The following is a 16,239-nucleotide window of genomic DNA, read 5'->3' as shown; positions in this document are numbered from 1 at the left end:
CGTGTTGTCAATGTGTAGTTTCTCCCCATCTATTTTCCCCGTTTTTGAGCATACTAGATGCAGTCTTGTGGGAGTGTGGTGATCCACACTCCCACAAGGTGTGGATCACCACACTGGTGATTCAAATCTGCATACCTCCTTCGGTTTTTGCTTTGGCTTCAGGGCAAGCTGTTTCAATCTGAATTGGGCTTGCATGACTCAGCAGAAGGTGCATCTTGAGGCATGTGATGCAATACAGCCTCGGAAAGGTAGTTTGTTATCTTTCAAATTGGTGGTATAGATTGTTTATCGTGTACAATCTGGATCAGTGTCTTTTGTTGATTAGATCAAACAGTATGCTGGGTATATCAGACCCATAGAAGCATCAAATAATGATATCTGTTCTTTCTCAAACAAGCAAAACACGTTGCTTTGGAAATGTTTTACTCTGAATTGATGAGTGTTGGCCACTAGCTTTTCATGTTGCCAGAGTGTGCTTAAAAATGGTTTGCTTTTATTTTTTTTTTTGGCTGAATTTCCAGCACAAGATTTACTCAATAATTATACAAATAAAATGTAAGAAAGTACACTTTGGCCTAGAGCCATGCTCATAGCATCCACAAGCTCAGTTTGGCTTTAGTTTGGGTCAGTCTCCAGACACTGCCTGGTATGGCCCAGAAGCTTGCTGGCTGTTTAAAGTGACCAGGGTAGTAGCTTGATGTAGGAATTCTCTGCTCGTTGAAGTTGGTGGCAATATTGCTCCTTTCATTTCCCAACGATAATAAGCAGTCGCTTCGTCTTACTGCTTCACAATTGGTGCTTCCCACCCAACCTTTGCTCACGTCATGTTTCTTAGACATTGTTCAACTGACATGCCCCTTATGCGTGATGTGCAAGTCCTTTGCAACTGCAGAGACAAGTTCTAGAGTGGACAAACCAGAAGGTGAATGTTGAGTGTCTCTACAGTGACTTGTGGCAGAATGTGAATAATAGCTCAAGCAAATGTGTGCTCCCTTACACTTCCACATGTTCAATTAGCAGAAATGCATTTGAAACAACATTTGCTGCTGCCAATTTAAACAGAGCCACGCTGTTGGCTCTTGGGCTCTGCCTGTGGCCCATCAAGGTGTCACACCACCGTGTCAGCACCGTGCATATTACACACTTCACTCGGGGACATCTTTGTGTGGTGGTGCAGAGAAATGTGTGGGAGTGTGCACACTTGCTCAGCTTGAGCACAAGTTCTGCGTGCACACTCTTGTTCTCTTCACCACAGATTGTGGTCCTAGAATATGAGTCGACCCACGTGGTTTTCGCTCCAGGGCAGAACGTCGGACTAGCAAGTACTTTTCTTGATGTTCAGTAGTTAACTTTTTTTTTTCTCTTACAGCTTCTTTTTTTTTTTTGTGATGGTGGCTGCGATTATGTCCTCTGTGACCGATTCGTGAAAAATAGGGGCCACAAAGATAAAGGGTTTTACAATATACGAGGGGGAACCCAAGAGTAACTGGAACGAATTTATGAAGGGCGGGACGTTCCCAGTACCAGCTTCTGCCACTAGGAGCGCTTAGCGGCACCCCTTCTGAGTCAATTTGCCGAGCGGCGGCGTCTGCTGAAGTTTTAGTGGCATATTGTCAATTTTTTTCCTCAAGCACTTTAGAATCATTCTTTATTTTTTAAGTGTCTGATTTGAAAAACCTTCCACATTCACAAAACAATTTCCTTTCAAGACTTTTTTTTTCATACAGGCAAACAAAAAAAGGTCACGCCGGGCAAGGTCCAGTAAATACAGGGAATGGAGAAGCGGAGTCATGGGGGGGGCTATTTTTGTTCCAAATTTGTGACACTGACAGGGCAGTGTGTGCTGGGGCATTGTCATGATGGAACCACCCTTTTTCCCTCAGATTGAGGCATTCCTGCCTTACTGAGTTGTGCAAGCATCGCAAAATTCCCAGGTAAAATACCCAATTAATAGTTTCACCAGGAGGAACAAACTCCGAGTGAACAATGCCCAAATTTTTTTGGTGGTTTCATCAGTTGAGGGCCTCCCTAAATGAGGTTGGTCGTCGATCAATAATTCACTGGCCAAAGCGAGAAAACCACTCTTAGACATGTGATGTCTTAATAGCAGCTTCTTGGTAAGCTGTCTGAACCATTGCAAGAGTTGCCGCCGCGGTTTTCCCTAAAATAAAACAATATTTCACGGCCGTATGCTGTTTCTTCAAATAAGACATTGTAAAAAAAACAAGAAATGATTTTGAAGCGCTTGGGAGAAACATTTTCAACATGCCGCTAGAATTTTAGTATGACAGCACCGGTCGGCAAACTGACTAGGAAGCAGTGCCGCTAAGCGCTACGAGTGACCCACCCTTTAGGAATTCATTACGGTTACTTTTGGGTCCCTCTTGTATACCCGTTTTCACCTTAAGAACCGTAGTAAAAGAAGTCCAGCTTTCCACGGAGCATTACTAATTAGGAATTTGCCCCTTTATGTGGAGAATTCAAATACTATCGAGACCGCTTATAACGAAATAGTGGCTACAGCGAAGCAGTCCCAATTTCCCATTCCCTTTTGCACTTTGTTAAGCGAAGTCAGTTATAACGAAATAGCGGGTATAGCGAAGTGATTTCCGATTCCCATCGACTTCGTTATAACCGATCTCGACAGTATATGCAGGTGCACATTAGACTAGCAGCGATTCCATCCTGATAAAAACCCGCAACAATGCGCAAAATTGCGTGGCTGGCTGAATGCCACATGCAAGCCGAGCCACGGCAAAGTGAAGGACACCTAGTGACTGTTCTGTCAACAGGGGCAGGCGCTTCTTTTTGTGGCAAACACTTCTTTTTGTGGCAAACACAAGCCTTTCCGAGAACATGACAAAGCTAGCAGGCTTGAAAGACACCATGCAAAGGAAAAAAACATTTTTTTTAAAGCTGCCTGGACGAAAAAAAAAGCCGTAAAAATTTTACAAAAAAAAGGATTTTAGAGTTATAGTTATTACGCAAAACGAATTTGCAGTTGGCACCTGCAGGAGCCACTAATGGTCACATGGTAGACCTGTGCGTCTCTGCTGAAGACTTCAGTACCCCCATTCCGTCGCCATGCACTTCGTTTTTTGTTGCACTTCAAATAAGATTAATAAGTAACTTTTAGAAACCAAAGGAAGCTCCTGAAAGAGCGCAAGCACCAGATGACCATAGTGGTCAGTCACGTGACCATAGTGGCCACTTTTCCGCGGGCACCAACTACAAATTCATTTTGTGCAGTAAATATAGCTCTAAAGTTTTTCTTTTTGTTGGAAATTTGTTTTATGACATTCTTTTTCCATCTAGGCTGTTTAAAAAAAAAAGTTTCTTTTTTCTTTGCATATGTCCTTTAAGCGATGGGCTTTTGATAGGTCCTTTCTATAGAACCTTTCCGAAATTCAGTCTGGTCACTTTGATCACTATCATCATCATCTGAAAAATGGCATATGTGCTATACAAATTACATTTTTCTGTTTACTGATGAAGGAACATGGTGAATATACTCCTAAGCCAACATTACTAGAACCACTCAGTTGGGAAACTGCCATAAAGACTGCTCTGAAAAAATGACACCAGATTCATACTCGAGAAACGAGCTAATAGCGATCACAACGCCACCATTTCTTCCGCAGCGGCCACTTGAGGAACTCCACGAGACTTCTATTTTGGCTTTAATCGGCCATTTTGGCACTGAAACAGATACGGTGGAAGGGGTTTTCAGGGGTGCCACCCCCGTCTCCCAAGCGGATGCACCGCGAATTGCTACCCAAGTTAAGATGCGCCTAGGTTGGGACGTGCTACCTGAAATCACCGCTGAGGCAGGGTTGTATAAAAACAATATTAATTGTGCTGCAAAACCTTGCAAACTAAAGATTTTAGAAAACATCACACGCCCCTTATTTTGTACTAAACTCCAATAAAAGTTACTACAAAAAGAGCTTTTCCAGTTGTTTTTTTCGCAAAAACATGCTTTCCAGAAGCTCAAGGTGACCACAGTAAAGACAAATGATAAAGAGCAGCACTGTTGTTGCATTATGCTCGGTCTCGGTGGACGCCAGTGGCCCAGGTTTCGACGGTGAGTTTCCCAACTGAGGGTTCCAGTAACGTTGTCCTAAGCTCAGGATTCGAGGCGTACACATTTGAGACGTTGGCACGATACGAAGCAGGAATTGAATGCAAGAGCTGCGTAAGTGTTCCTTTTTATAACTCGGGCCCAGTCAATCTATAATTATAATGCAATTAAATTTAAAAAATTTATGTTTGTCCTTTGTCCCTCTTGTTCCCCTTCTCCAGGGATTACTTTCGCCAGTCAATCTGTTAGTAGCCCAGAATCCACTTGAAAGCCCCTTGATGTATAGAACTTTATCAAGGTGTCTATCTGGGTTGGAGTTTCGCTCTGACTGGTTGCATCTTTGTGGCCATCAACACTGAAAGACATGATCGAGAAAGAACTGTACAGTGAAGAGCACATTCTCGTTTGCCATTGACTTGCGAAAGTGACGGTGCCCAATACAATACTGCAGGCTAGAGGTTCATTGCCGCCATTAGTACGGCAAAAGCTACAGCCATCTCAGCCACCAGATGGCACTGAATTTCGGAAAGGGTTCATTAAACAATGCACAAAAGGTTGCACCAACAGTTGTGTCAACTTTAATAGAAGAAATATGTTTAGCAATTTCTATGAGATAAAATTTTTGTAGGTAAGCCCTAAGGAGACCAACATTACAAAATAAGTTTAACTGTCTAAAAAAAAGAAAAAACTAGGAATTTTTTAAGTTTTATCCAAATTTAGGTTATCGAGACATACACGTTTAAAATGCCAAAAGCATTGCTTCTTCCTCCGACAACCAAATCTTGTAAGAACTACTTCGCACAGCGTTTGAACAATGCGCAGAACTTCTTTTTTTTTTTAGGTGAAAACGAGTATAGCAGTAGAAACCCTTTGAATTGGCAAATAAAGCACTTCGTCATTTTCTTCCATCCCAGCTGCGTCAGAATTCGGGAATTCGGTGCAGCAACCATTGCAAGAAAATGGTCCGTTTATTTTGGTCCATCAGCCTGAAAACTCGTGAGTCTCTGAAATGGGAAAGATAGTACATCTGTACAAGAAAAGGAGTCACGCAAACAAGACTTTGGTAATGGTAAATCGGGCCGAGGATTTTTAATTTTTAAAAATATAGAACATTGCAAAAAAGATACAATCTGTACAACAAAAAACAGTAGCAGACCTGAGCGCACAACAACCCCCATTTTGTACCTCTCGCATGTGCGCACGCCCGCAGAGAGGCGCATCCCATGTGCTTTCTTTTTTCTCTCCCTTCCAAAGTAGCACGCACATACACACATACACGTGAGGAGAGGAAACCAAAAACAAGAATTTGCACAAAGTCCATAACAAACATAACTTATTCCCATCTCTGCTCTCCCACAGTCCATTCTCTCGCCTGCAACCCCTCTTGCCTCTCTCTCATAAGTATAAACATTGTCGACTATTTACAAGCTTTGTTAGTAACGCCGTGGTAATAATAATAGTATAGTTGCTCTGTGTTCTCTCTCTGCACGTCGGTTGCGCGTGATTATGAAAAATAACGGGGCACCGCTCCAGTATTTTCCCACTCGCTCCCGTTCGGCGGTTGCGAGTGGCGGTAGGGGGAGGCTCGAAAATAACTCTGGCCACGTGCACGCAGCACTTCTCTCTAAAGGCTCAAATCTGCGTAGACAATGATTCGACGGGTTTCGCTCAGAAAATACCGGAGGAGGACACATGCGCTCGCCAAAAGTACAGACACGAAGAAGGGGCGGGGAAGGTGGGCATAAACATGGCCAGCGACGGCTCGACGCCGCTCCCTAGACAAAAAAGATCACCCATGCTACTTCCGGATCTCGTCCGACACCTTTGAGGAAAACGCCACTTGCCCGCCGATTCTGCAGTCAGGTTCGGCCTCATTTACGCAGCAGCTCGACTACACGGGGAGGTCGGGACACAAAAGACACGGGAGGCAGTTTTGAAATGCCGCACGAAATAAATTAGGAACCAGGACGACTGGCACGACTCAAGAGACGAGGAAGACACAAGGGAGGGGGGGGGGGCACAAAAGCGCGTCGTGGCGGCCAAGAAGGTTCCCACGAGACACGACACGTAGCAAACAGGCAGAGCTACCTTCGGGAACGATAACAACGGGAACAGTCGCGAGGGGGGGGGGGGAAACAAAAGGGGAAAAATCACAGCATTAGCCATCATCGAGGTGTTCACAAAAACGTGGGAACGTCGGCCCCTCCCTAACGAAGAAGCACCTAAGGAACGCGGGGAAAATAGAAAGATGGGAGAGCAAGCACACCAACAACCGCTACCGGACACAGTACGGAAGGGAGGTGGCAACGAAGCTGCAAGAATTACACAAGGACAGTCACAATCCTTCCTAACCACACTATCGGGGCACCATTCTTCTCTCCCCAAAAAAGTAAGTGTACAAAAGCATTACCCTGAGGCCAAGCCAAAATGTCCGCAAGCCCAACCCACGTCCACAGAGGGCAACGACGACACGGTAGGGCGACAACGACACGGAGATGTAAGGAGACTGTCTTTTGGGCAATGTTGCTGGTTTCCAGGCGTTCACTAAAGGGAGATGGGAAAGCATCGATTGTCTAGCAGGGGGGAGGAAATGTCACGAAACCAAAGGACTGCGCTAAGATTCTGCCACATCTTGTCTACTGTTGCACTCGTCGATACTGCACTCCTGCCCGTACAAACGTGGTGCCACCTGAAACCGTTCCTTTGCAGCCCCCGCGACCCCAGCGAATATTTCCAGTTCTCTCGGCTTTGTCCCACTGGACCAACTGATGGCAACTCCGCCTGCATACAGAGTTCAACGGCACCACCTGTTGACAAACATGCTCACATTTGACGACGGTCGACGACGTCAAACTATAGCGAGGTTCGCCAACGGGGAGGTTCCATTGGGCATGCAGGCAAAGTTGGCAGACCAGTTACCGCAGCGAGAATAGACCGTTAACTTTGCCCCTGCCTTTGAATGTCACATTTGATGGACACTACCGTCCACAAAGTTTTCTAGCAATTGTTACGCAACTGTGTCGAACCAAAAACTGCTCCCAATCGTCGTCCAAATCTACTCTCCTCGACGACTTATCCTTTTCTGGTGGAGGACCAAGCTGTGACACGCTCACAAAGAAGTAGTACTTCGACTCTTACAAAATCAAAATGGCAGCAGCTGTATACAAGTGACAGTGACAGTAGCTACGGTGGCAGCTCTGAAATGGCAGCAGAAGATTCTGGCCTCAAAAGGAAGATCTTCTTTTCTCTTTCCTCTCTATTATTGGTGGACGGAAACACAGTGTGGGGGTTCGCGATGCGCCCGTCCCCCAGGCGAGGGAGCCACGCTGCTAAGGCCGGATATCGTCTCTTAAGAGAAGGAATCCTTTTTGAGCTTTCAGATAGGTTTTCCTGTCGTGCCATAGTGTGCATCTGAAGGATCTGGCTTTAGCTTTAGCACCATAGGTCCATCCGCAAAAATAGAGCTTCGCTATGTTTGGTCAAGGCACAAGGTACCGTCCAGTTCTCTCTGCAGTGGCCCAGAAACTGCGGCTTCCACACGTCCGGGGACAAGGCGCTCAGTCCTCCTCTTCATCACAGTCACGGCTCTCGCCGTAAGCAGAACACACACAAAAAAAAAAAAAAAAAAAAAAAAAACATCTGCGAGCTTGTTGCAGTGGAAAAACACGTTCGAAGGGGGGGAAACGCAACCAGAAAACGAGTGGTTCCTGCCGTTCGTGGCTGTACAATTTTGGCAGATATCTCTGCAACACTAAGCGGCCTTGCAAGTGGAAGAGATCGGAACGCTGGGTTGACGATTTCTCCGGCTAGGATGACTACATGTCAGAAACCTCTTCCACAGACTGAAGATGCAACTTTGAAATGTGGAGCAAGTTTCGGGATCGTTGTCGGAGATCTCCGAAAGCCTAAAACAGCCTCCAACCGAGCAGTCCTTTGTCGAGTCCGCGTAGTAATTCGTACAAACCTAAAACGACCGTAGCCATGTCGAACATGCAGGAACGCAGGTTCGCCGGCAACAAAAGCAAGGAGAGCGACGGGCTCGAGAAAGAGGCGCCACAAAGGACGAAAGGGGCTTGGAAACCAGCAACATTTCCACGGCGAGCGCTTGGAGGAAGGACACTCATCTGTTATCTCTCACTACAGAAAAACGAGGCATCCTTGGCTCTGGTTAATAAGGAAACTCGCAGCAAAGAACATAGCGCCCTTGGCCACGACAGTGTGTGCATCGATGTATCTCCATGTTTCAATATATTCTTATGAATAGTATATGAATATTTATATATAGGTGTGGGCCCTCTTGAATCTGCGACTGGCGTCCCAGCCGCCTCACCTTGTTTCTCGTTACGTCCTCTCGCCGGTGTCCTTTGCATTTTTCGTAGCCCGGAAAGGCTTGGGGGACTTCAAAGCCTAGCAATAAATATCCCTCGCAAGCGGTACAAAAGCCGCGAAAAAGAAGAACAAACAAAAAGATGCGACACATATCCTACCTGCGTGGAATTCACCAACAAAATATGCCCACATTGTGCATTTCACATTTCTTTCGAAAACGGCCTCTAAAACGTAAAAACCCTCAAAGAAACAAATAGGATGTTGGTTCTTAAAACGATGAGCAATCGTCGGAGCAGGGGCGGCAAGATCCAAGCTACATGTCCTTTTTTTTTTCTTTCTCTTTTGAAAGGGGGCAAATTTCAACTAAGACTACCGTGTTCCCAGATGCACGAATCGCACTGTGATCGCTGCAGAGATCATGAAACTCTTATGAAAATCAGGTACACGGGTATGTAGCAGAGCGTGAACAAAAAAGTGTGCGGCTTATAGAAACGAAGGGTCGTAATGGGTGGTGGGAAGCAGCGAGTCGATGACGGCGTTAAACCTAAACTTTGTCTTTGTCTGTTTCTTATTCTTTAAGGTTTTTCATTTCCCATTGCTGTTGAAGTAAACAGGACTTGGATCCTTCCCGCCCGCGCTTAAAAATTGACAATGAAAGCCAGCCGGTGATAAAACATCCTGCGGGTGACTCAAACACGCAGAGAGGTCAATTGGTGTCCGCAAGGATGGCAGCGACCCGACCCTTGCTTGGTGGGAGAGAACATGGTAGTCGTCAAAGCAGAAATTAGTACTCTACTACACTCATGACAGTGTGAAGCACATGCTCATATCGAGAAGTTCCCAGTCAATAGAATTTTTCAGAGCTAAAAGAGTACTAAACACTAAAAAAAAAAAACACTCAGTTTTCTTTTTTATACAGTTTTCACAGCACTGCTGCCTACCTTGCTTTTCGTTTGCGGCATGGCCTGCCGAAAAACACATTGCGCTTTTTCCCGTCGTTTCCCCGCTCACAACATCCCTTCCAAACACCTTAAATCGAGCGGAAAAAAAAAAAAAAAAAGAAGCACCAGTGATGTTGCATGTGATGTCCGCGCTGCGTTCCTTCGATTTTCCATTAGTATGTGGTTCTCGCTGCCCCACTTTTCCTGTCCCTTTGAGATTCAGTCACGAAGACGGGAGGGCGGAGAAGTCCAGACGGTCCGCGGAAGCCGAGACCTCCGGGGTTTGGCCGAAGCACGCTGCCGCCGCTTGCAACGCTCGCGCACAGAACACGCACACACAGGTCCCACTTGCTCCGTTGCCGGCAACGTCCAAGTCGACGCCATCGCTGTTTGCGCATTTCTAGTCCGTTTTCGTTTCATCGGTTTTTGTTTTCTGAGATCGGAAAGTGCTTCCTATGCAAACAGATGTCTCTGGTGGGTTACTTGGCTTTCTCGCGCTTGTGTGGGCCCCCCTCCTCTTACGCCAGTCCTTTTCACCGGTAACAAACTTTGACCACCGAGACGCCTCTCTCTCTCGTCCCCTTCGTAGGCATGGCCGCCGCTGCTGCGGTGTATCCCACTGTCACACGCGATTATGTACACACGCACACGCCTCGATGTGAAACGACGCAGACGGGACGAGGCATGCCCTCTCCGACGGGCAGAAGCCGACGAAACAGATACGGACACATCGGGGGAGGAGGGAGGGAGAACAGTAGAGCCAACGATGATGAAAGAAAACAAACAAGACGGGAGAGTCATTTGTACAGTCATTGTCCAAGTGTTGTGCGTTTTCTCACTCATAAGCAAGCCCCTGTCGCGCAGGCCGCAGAACGCTGCCCGACGACGTGCAGTTGCGACTCCGGCAGCTGCCTTCACTTCCAAAGGTGGCAGGGAGTGGGGCGGGATGTGCAAGCACAGCAAAACAAAAGAAAGAAAAAAATCCCCGCGATTTTCTTTACGCCGTGCGCTTCCGGGCACGACGCCCAATCCTCTCGCTGGCTACGGCAGCCTGATCACATAGAACTTTGTCCCAAAATCGTTCTTTCCATTTGCCCCCCCCCCCCCCCCCCCCCCAAAACGCCAAGAATCGCATTGAGAACTTGCCCATTGTTCGAGTCAGCAAAAACGTAAAAGGAAGCGAGATACTTATGTTATTTTGTTTTTCTTAGATAGTCCTACCTAAATGAAGGATGATGCGATGCATGAAATGATAAAAGCCCTCGGTGCAAAAACTTTCCAAATCCAAAGTATATAAAAAAGAAAAGAAAAAAAAAAGATTGACGGCACGACGCAATACCCAAACTCTTCCCTTACTTTGTCTACATTTTTAAGGCACTTGAACGAAGAGCTTCCCCAGTTTAAAAAGAAAAAAGGCTGTAGCAGCAGGGCCAAGAGAATGGAGTTGACAAGAAGTCCGATAAAATTGTGCTGCGAGACGACGGCTCGTTGCTTCGGCCTCTCTAAAAACCTAGAGTGGGGCGACCAAAAGTCACCCCGAGAGAGCAACCCGTGAAGGTGGGCAGTCAGACAGCGGCAGTCAACGATCTAACCTCTCCGACCCGGGGAGGTTGAAAAACAAAACTCTAAAACGACAAGCATGGAATGAATGCACCTCTGTGGCAGCAGCCCGCGTCGACCGATCGCACCCCACCCGACTGGGCAGAGGGAATCCCATCTCCTCTCCCTGCCACCTTGCCCTTTCCTTTTCGATCCTTCCACGATTCGTCGTGTGACACTCCAAAATGCCCCTCTGGAGGTTGTTTCTGTGTTGGGTATTCTTTTTTTTTTTTTTTCACGGCACAATTAACTTAAAAAACACGATGTAAGAGGGGAAAAAAACATGAAGTTGGGTGGTTGGGGGGTTTGTTGTGGATGGCGGTGCCGATCGTTCTTCGTATCACTGCAACGGCGGACACACGAGACGCAGCACCGACCGTAGTCGTCGCCACCACTCGTCGGTTCCCCTCTTCTTTCGTCGTCGTTTCGAACCCTTCTCTCCCCAGGAAACCAACGTTGGCCGATTCGACTTTGACCGCACCTGGCCGCCGGCATCGCGCCGGGCGAGACGCGAAAGTTCCGACCTCGCCACGAGTCCGGAAGCAGACGACGATGCGAGCCAGCCGCGCGGCGTCGAAAGGGAGCTGCTGCTTGTGCGCCGGGACGCTCACTCCTGGATGTCCCAGATCTCTGCGAGGAAGGGGGGCAGCTTCTTGTTCTGCACCTTGAGGGAGAAGCACATCTCGGCGTTCATGTTGCCCAGGGTGCGCAGCTCCGTCAGGATGGACAGCAGCCGGGCAAAGTAGTTCTTGCCTGGCGGCCGGTGGTTCTCAGAGTACATGCGCAGCGTGTCGATGTAGTACTCCTGGATCCGCTCCACCTTGTGTGGGTCCACCAGGCAGGGGCGCTCTGCAAGACGATGAAACCACCCTCATCAAGCGAACGGCCGCGGGAAGTTCCAACAACCTCTCGAGCACGTCAGCCAAGCTTGAGTGCATTCTATGTGCTTCCTGGTACAAACGAAACACGAACAGCGGAGCATGTGGTCTTCGATACATGCTGGGCTATTAGAGGCCCCAATAGCTACAAATGGAATGAGAAGGACGGGGCCGTGGGCCGAGCCTTCTTTCAAAGGCCCGGCCTTTGGCAAGTGCATGATGCTTTTCGACGTGCTTTGGTTGCGGATGCATGCTTAGCGCTTGTGCGATACAAAATTGTTATCGAAAGTGGCAAACTCTTGCTGAAGGTAACTGAAACTCCTCCCTGACAGCGACTGGAGGTTATAAAACGGCGGAGTCGAGAATGCGATGGTGTGCATCTACTCCAATCTGCACACACTCTACTCCACAATTTGATCGGTTGCTGGGGCCCCTAGGTAGCGCAGCACTTATCGAAGGCCATATGTTCTGCAGTTGGCCTTTCATTCCTGCCCGATAGTACACAGCACAACACTGCTAGCGTGAAGAAGCAGTCACCTAGTCACCTTCATTTATTATTTTTTTGTCTCTTACAATTTTAGGACTGTCTAAAAATTTACTAGTGAAGGGGAAAGTAGTCATTTGAGGCACTTACATAAGCAACAGACGTAAAGCGTGAAAATTCACCGATTGAATGTTCACGCTAACAGTGTCGTGCGTTGTGCATCACTTCCTGCAACTTTTCTGAACCAGGGCCAAGAAACTCTGTCACAAAGCTCTCATTCGAAGCTTGTTGGAACAATACTGGATTCACTTCCATTTTGGATAATCAGGGCACATGCCTGGGTAGTTACTACATCCAAGCACATGGGCAGAATTTTGATTTCTAAGGGTGTGCCAATTTTAAAGAACACCACATTGCTCTATTCTCAGCTACAATGCCAATGAGGTATACGGTCCATCCCTAGTGTTGGAGGCAAGGATACGCTGTGTAGTTTAGCGAGGAAGTGTTTTTGGGTCTGTGAAGGGGGTATGGACGTGTATACAAGGTGATTTTTGTCGAATAAACTTCAAAGCTGCATTTGAGACTTTGTTGTCCTATCCATTTCTTTTTTATTATTATTCCTTCGTGGAATACTTGCGTTTTTTCCCTATACACAATTGTCACCTGTCTCACCGCAAAGTCATGCTCTATAAACTGAAATCGTTTTGCTACTTTTACTGTCTGTACAACATGTCATATGATACGAAAGCGATGTGATGCATCATCGTAAATAGTCAAGAGTCCAAGCTGCAACAGCTGCCAAAGCGCACCAGGTGAAATTTTTGTGTTTTCAGCTGACTGCTCGTTGCAGTAGCTCATGGTGACAGGGGCTGAAACTATGGTGCTGGAACACATCTCCGTCTGGCGTGTTTACCGCGCCGCCGGATTGCGGCCATCTTCCAACTCACCGGAGAAGATAACAATGGCGGTGAGCAGGGCATACTCTGCGTTGTCGACCCGCAGCTGGCACATCTTGCGGCAGAAGCGGAACAGGGCGTCCGCAGAGTCCCCCACGCTGGCGCTGCGGTAGTTGTCCCTCGTGTACGGCTGGTTGTTGGCAAACACGATAGAGTCCGTCTTGACGTCGTACTTGCGGGCGCCCCTCAGCATCATCACCTCGCTCGAACACGCCTGCGCCACGAGGGAAGCAGGGTCGGCATGGTGAGAGGGTGCACTTCCACCGGTGCCGCTTCCCGATTTCCCCTTCAGGGACAAAGGGAAGCGGAGCTCCTGAACCGAGACCCTAGTCCAGAGGACCGATTTTGGTCACCGTGTGAGCGAAGTCTCCCACAGAGCAAGCCAAGCTATCACTGGCGGATGACTCGTCTCCTAATGCGAGTAAACAAAGAGGCTCGTCTGCTACAAGGTGTCATTCCTGGACCGAAATTAAACGAGAAAGCGCCTAGCGTCGTCTGCTAACAGAATCGAAAAGGAAAGAAAGTGGACTGCCTGCTACGAATTGAGTCCTGCAGACACAAGATAAAAAGCCAGCTTAAAAATGGCTGTCTGCTACTGCACAAAGAAGGCAACTGACAATCCACGCTTGCTCTGCAAATCTCAGGAAGTTTTGTTGCCTTACACTTGCTGAAGTCTACAGATGGATAAAGAAACGCTTAGTACGAGCACGTAAGTGGCCACGAGACCTCTCTCACCATCCTGGTGCAAGTCAAAGGTTCTCACCAAAATACTACCCGGTCTTGGACTTGCGAACGAATGCAAAAATTTCTCTGGTTGACAACGCTCATACAGACTAAAGCTGTGACATCTTGTCCAATCGGGAGCCAAGGAAGCTCTAGGGGCCCGAATAGGGCTCCAGATGTCAAGAAAAGGTGGGGTTCCCTGCAGATTCCGAAACATGGATGCGGCCGAAGAGGCAGGCCTACCTTGAGCAGCGTGATCTGGTCTTCCCGGGCGAGGGTGTCGAATCCGGGGACTCGTTTGGAGAACTCGACAATGAGCTGCACTGTCAAGATGGTGATCTCCGTGATGTGCTGAAACCTCCGCTGGTTGTCCTCTTCACTGTCACCCAGCGGAAAGGGCTGCACGCAGGGGAGGGGGTGGTTAGAGCCACGAGCACCGCTCCAGATCACTGTGCTCATTTAACAAGACCGCCCCAAGGAAATCTAAGATGCGCAGAAGAGAAGCCAGTTTTTAGGCTCATTCAAACCCGTGGAACGAGCACCATGTGGCTGCATTCGTATGCACCAAAATCAGTAGCTTTTACTGAAATCTGCTGAACTATGCAAATAACTAGAATTTCGTTCAGATGCACTAGATGCCATCTACACACCATACTTTTCCCACGCTAGTCCAATTGTCCAAAAAAATCCTCGGATTAACTATAGTTCGGTGCAACCCTAGAAGGTAGGGCGAGGGTAAGACGGGCCGGGGAGGGGGAAGCAGACGGAACGCTAAAGAGAGAAGGTTTTCTCCTCTCTTGTCCATCGTTCCGTTTGCTTCCTCCTCCCCGACTTGCCTTATCCTCGCCCTACCTTCTTGAGTTGCAACGGACTACAGTAATGGAAAGAAGTAGAATAAAAAAAAAAAAAAAAGACTCCAAGGGGAAGTACAAAGTACCCACAACAACCTTGACATCTGAATTTGTCATTTCTTAATCCTAGCCTATCAGAACGGCTCAAATGATTGGAGAGGCCGTCCATTAACAGCGAAACAAGAGGGACGACAACAAAGATAAAGCCCCCATTAAACAAAAATATTAAATATAAGGTGATATTCAATGACAATGTCAGAAACATAGTCATATTCAACAACGATGTTGGATAAAGTCAAATCAATGCCACAGTCAAAGATGTAGTCATATTCATTGACACTGTCAAAGATATAAAGCCACATTGAATGAGACCGTGAAAGATGTAAAGCCATATTCAATGACAATATCAAAGATAAAACCATATTCAATGTCACAGATAAAACTATGCTCATTGACACTGTCAAAGCTAGAGCCATGTTAAATGACGCTGTTCAAGATAAGGCCACTAGCAATCCTCCGCGGGAGGAAGAAGGGAGGCCTCTCACCGTGGTTTTCTTCATGTCTTCCTCGGAGGGGGACTCAAACTCCTGCTGGTAGTAGACTAGCTTGTTGATGAGGTCCTCCTGGGACGATGAGAGGGGCTTCACCCCGGGGCTGAGCACAAGGGGCTTCTTGTCCTCGGGCTCCATAAGCTGCACCACGCTGCTGCCCCCTCCGCTGAGGTTGTTGCTGCTGCTACTGTTGCTGTTGCCCAGTGGCATGCCGCCCCCCATCCCCGACGGTGGGGGGGGACCCGGGGAAGGCCCCATCGAGGTGGCGGGGCTCTCCCGCGTCGTGCTGTTGGGCCGGTCCTTGTCCTTCTGGTGCTTCTTGGACTCTCGCTTGATGGCACACTGGTACTCGGGCACCACACCTGCACGGTCGACGGGGCATCAGCCACGCCGCGCGGAGGAGCACCTGACTATGCTCGGTGGGCCAAGGTTGGGTGTTTTCAATCGCTCGATTGGGGTCGAGTCGTTTGTGCGCCACGTTTACAATATGAGGTGCAGGGTGGAGCAAAAAAAGTTGATTGTCCACAAACGTCTCAACTTTGCTCGGCCTCTCCTCAGACCACCCTCCTTGCCAATTGATCACACCAGCATGCGCGCAGGCACCCAATTTGCGCAAGAGGCGTCTACCGTAAACGCTCTCCACGGTTTAAGTTGCTGTCTCTCTTAAATCGAGGATGCTCAGTTTCACTTTATGCGCGAGAGTAGCAGAAGCTGCAAGAAACAAATTCGGAGCTTTCGGCCTTGCTGACGATCGCGCGCTCGTGCAGTGCAAGCATGTTTGGGGCAACATGCTCCGTCATGCTTTTAGCTTCGGCTTTGCCTGCACATAAAGCGAAACAAACTATC

General features: G+C 47.9%; 1 protein-coding gene across 2 annotated transcripts in view; it reads right to left on the bottom strand.

The window, feature by feature from the left end:
- Positions 1 to 5,140: 5,140 nt before the first annotated feature.
- The window catches only part of LOC8051300 (ecdysone receptor), a 210,975-nt gene continuing 199,876 nt past the window's right edge, over positions 5,141 to 16,239 (bottom strand). Inside the window, exons 7-10 of one of the 2 annotated variants that reach the window (XM_040205666.3) lie at positions 15,388 to 15,755; positions 14,235 to 14,390; positions 13,260 to 13,482; positions 5,141 to 11,799 (exon numbers count right to left, since the gene is read on the bottom strand). In XM_040205666.3, the coding sequence (XP_040061600.2) occupies positions 11,558 to 11,799; positions 13,260 to 13,482; positions 14,235 to 14,390; positions 15,388 to 15,755 (989 nt within the window). In that variant the 3' untranslated portion in view covers positions 5,141 to 11,557. The remainder of the gene's footprint in view (positions 11,800 to 13,259; positions 13,483 to 14,234; positions 14,391 to 15,387; positions 15,756 to 16,239) is intronic. The other variant, XM_042293120.1, reaches the window with a different exon arrangement.

This window comes from Ixodes scapularis, unplaced genomic scaffold (assembly GCF_016920785.2).
Source record: "Ixodes scapularis isolate PalLabHiFi unplaced genomic scaffold, ASM1692078v2 PGA_scaffold44__24_contigs__length_19508400, whole genome shotgun sequence".
NCBI classification, from domain to species: Eukaryota; Metazoa; Arthropoda; class Arachnida; order Ixodida; family Ixodidae; genus Ixodes; species Ixodes scapularis.
The sequence above is the reverse complement of the archived record's forward strand: the minus strand, read 5'-3'. Positions and strand labels throughout refer to the sequence as shown.